The 2,498-nt window shown below is 30.1% G+C and overlaps 1 protein-coding gene across 1 annotated transcript in view; it reads right to left on the bottom strand.

Moving 5' to 3' along the window:
* Positions 1-2,325: 2,325 nt before the first annotated feature.
* Positions 2,326-2,498, bottom strand: part of LOC127741121 (uncharacterized) — a 2,189-nt gene continuing 2,016 nt past the window's right edge. Inside the window, exon 3 of the mRNA XM_052252754.1 lies at positions 2,326-2,333. Coding sequence (XP_052108714.1) covers positions 2,326-2,333 — 8 coding nt within the window. The remainder of the gene's footprint in view (positions 2,334-2,498) is intronic.

Here is a 2,498-nt window from a genome sequence, read left to right as displayed (position 1 = left end):
CTACTATTAACATCGATCTCTAGGTTATTGTGGCATTATATATTGTACGTCTCTTTTTCTTCAATATATATCAATTATGGGTTGGACAAGAGAAGAGAATAGGCGCTTTGAGGATGCTCTTGCGGTGCATGGGCCGGACGACCCAAACCGGTGGCAGAAGGTGGCGAACGCCGTGGGTGGCAAATCCGTTGAGGAGGTGAAAAGGCATTATGAGGTGCTTAAAGAAGATGTGATTCGAATAGAGCGTGATCAAATTCCACTTCCCAGGTACAGAGGTAGTGGTGGCATCAATGGAAGGCATATCTATGGCCAATAACCTTTACTATCACCATTCATCAAATTAGAAGGTAGCCCATAAAAATCAACTATTAAATTAGCGAGTTACTCTATATTTTTATATGTTTACATATATTATTTTATATATTTTTAATATATATATTTTATATTTTAACTTGTATTTTATATCACTAATTTTTTTTTTATAGTTGTAAAGACAAATTCTACGTCATCCTATTATATATCCATGCTATTTTGGGACAAATACTAGATAAATTGTTCTAACCCTTTTAAGAACACGCGATCCATCGAAGGAATCATTAATGATATATTTGTTTATTTATAAAATCAATTTTGAAATGATATACTTCTCAATTTCCAAAGATAGCCACATGAAATTAAATCCAACGCTTAAAAAGGGAACCCACATGAAATCTAATCCATCACATTTTAGATCACATGCACGTGATATGTTTCTAGGTTATTATTTATTTTTCACATATTATTAAATTTTCTTGCAAGGTTGAATGATTTTCTTTTTCCGCTCTTTATTAATTATTTTCATAATCCTGTTTCCTTTGGCAGGTGAATATAAAATTAAGAGCTGTGGACTACAGTTTACTATACGTTCTGCCTCACTAGAAAACAAAAGTATCAGCAGTGTATACAAGATAACCGCTTATTATTTTCCAATTTGTATTCATGTAATATAATGTGTATGTATGTTTGTTTCCTGCTCTATTGATGATTTACCCTCCTTGTAATTTGTAACAAGTACATGAATAAATTATATTATTATACTATAACATGCATTAAAATTTTGTTAAACAAGGCGTCATTTTTTTACTTCTATTTCATACTTATCATTAGTTATAAGATAAAATGTAGTTATTATTTAATAAGAATGTTAAAGGGTGATTAATTTTAGTTATTAGTTAGTTATTAATGTTTAAAAATATAGAATAAAATATGTTGTTGGATTATTAGACTAAAAAAATTAAATTAAAAAAATTGAATTAATATCTAAGTGATGGCTAAAAATAATAAATTTTAATAATCTCTTAATATTTTTGTATTTAAAATTAGAAAAATACTAAAAAAATTAATAAAATTTATTATTTTTTATTAATAGTTAATCAACAATGTTTAAAATAATAAGTTAAAAATATATTATTAAATTATTAAACTAAAACAAATTAAACTAATAACTAAAAATATTAGCCAAACATAATAAATGATGTCGGTTCTTGAATTTTTTTTTTCTTAAAATTATACACCACATATGGATAAATATTATAGAATAAGTAAAAAGAAATTTTAAAAAGATATGTTATTTATGGCATATCAAATTAAGAGCGGAGAAATCAAAGAAGTCATTACCAACCAGGAACTAATTAAAGAGTAGATACAAGTAGTATTGAAAGCGAAAAGGAAGGGTTTGCATGAGAAAAATGGCAATACAACCAGACACATTGACCATTGAAGAAAAAATATGAACGTAAGAATCGGATGATGATTAGCTTAACGTACATTTAATTGTGTGAAGCAGAAAGCGCGTGATGGCGGAAAAAGGGTATATATAAAAAGAGCTAAGATTCAATGGAATAAAGGCGCACCTTGTTTGTCTGCAAAATCCTCTCGGGGCGTGGTTCTTGGAAATCCTTGCTTTGGTTCCGGCAAGGGAAGAAGGAATTAATTATAATCGGAGAAAATGGAAAAGTTAGCGTATGTTTTGTTATTTTCATTGGTTCTGGCAACGCCATTCCGTACAGCTTTGGGTCAGAGTTTTGATTCATCGTCATGGACGAGTTTCTTAGGCGGCGGTGGTGGTTTATCACAAGACACTCTTGACCAGGCTAAGAAGGCTTTGGAAGCTTCCGGTACCAGTGTCTCCGATGCTGCCAGTGCGGCCGCCAATGTCGCCGCTTCCAGTGGCGCTGATGGAGCTTCAGCTGCCAAAGATCTCATGGCTTCTCATGGTTTCGGCGGAGTACCTGTACCACCATCCATGTCTGACTGGGTTTCTCAGCAATCAGCCATGTAAGATTTTCAATATCCTTTCATTTTATTTTTTTTAATTAGAATAATTTGAGAAATTAAATTACTATTATGACTTTATATTAACTTAATGAAATATATTAAATTATTTTAAATAATTTTTTTTGAATAATCATTTAAATTTATAAAAAAATATTTTTGTATTAAAAAATAATTATCAAATT

This window comes from Arachis duranensis, chromosome 8, assembly GCF_000817695.3.
Source record: "Arachis duranensis cultivar V14167 chromosome 8, aradu.V14167.gnm2.J7QH, whole genome shotgun sequence".
NCBI lineage: Eukaryota > Viridiplantae > Streptophyta > Magnoliopsida > Fabales > Fabaceae > Arachis > Arachis duranensis.
This window is presented reverse-complemented; position numbering and strand designations above follow the sequence as displayed.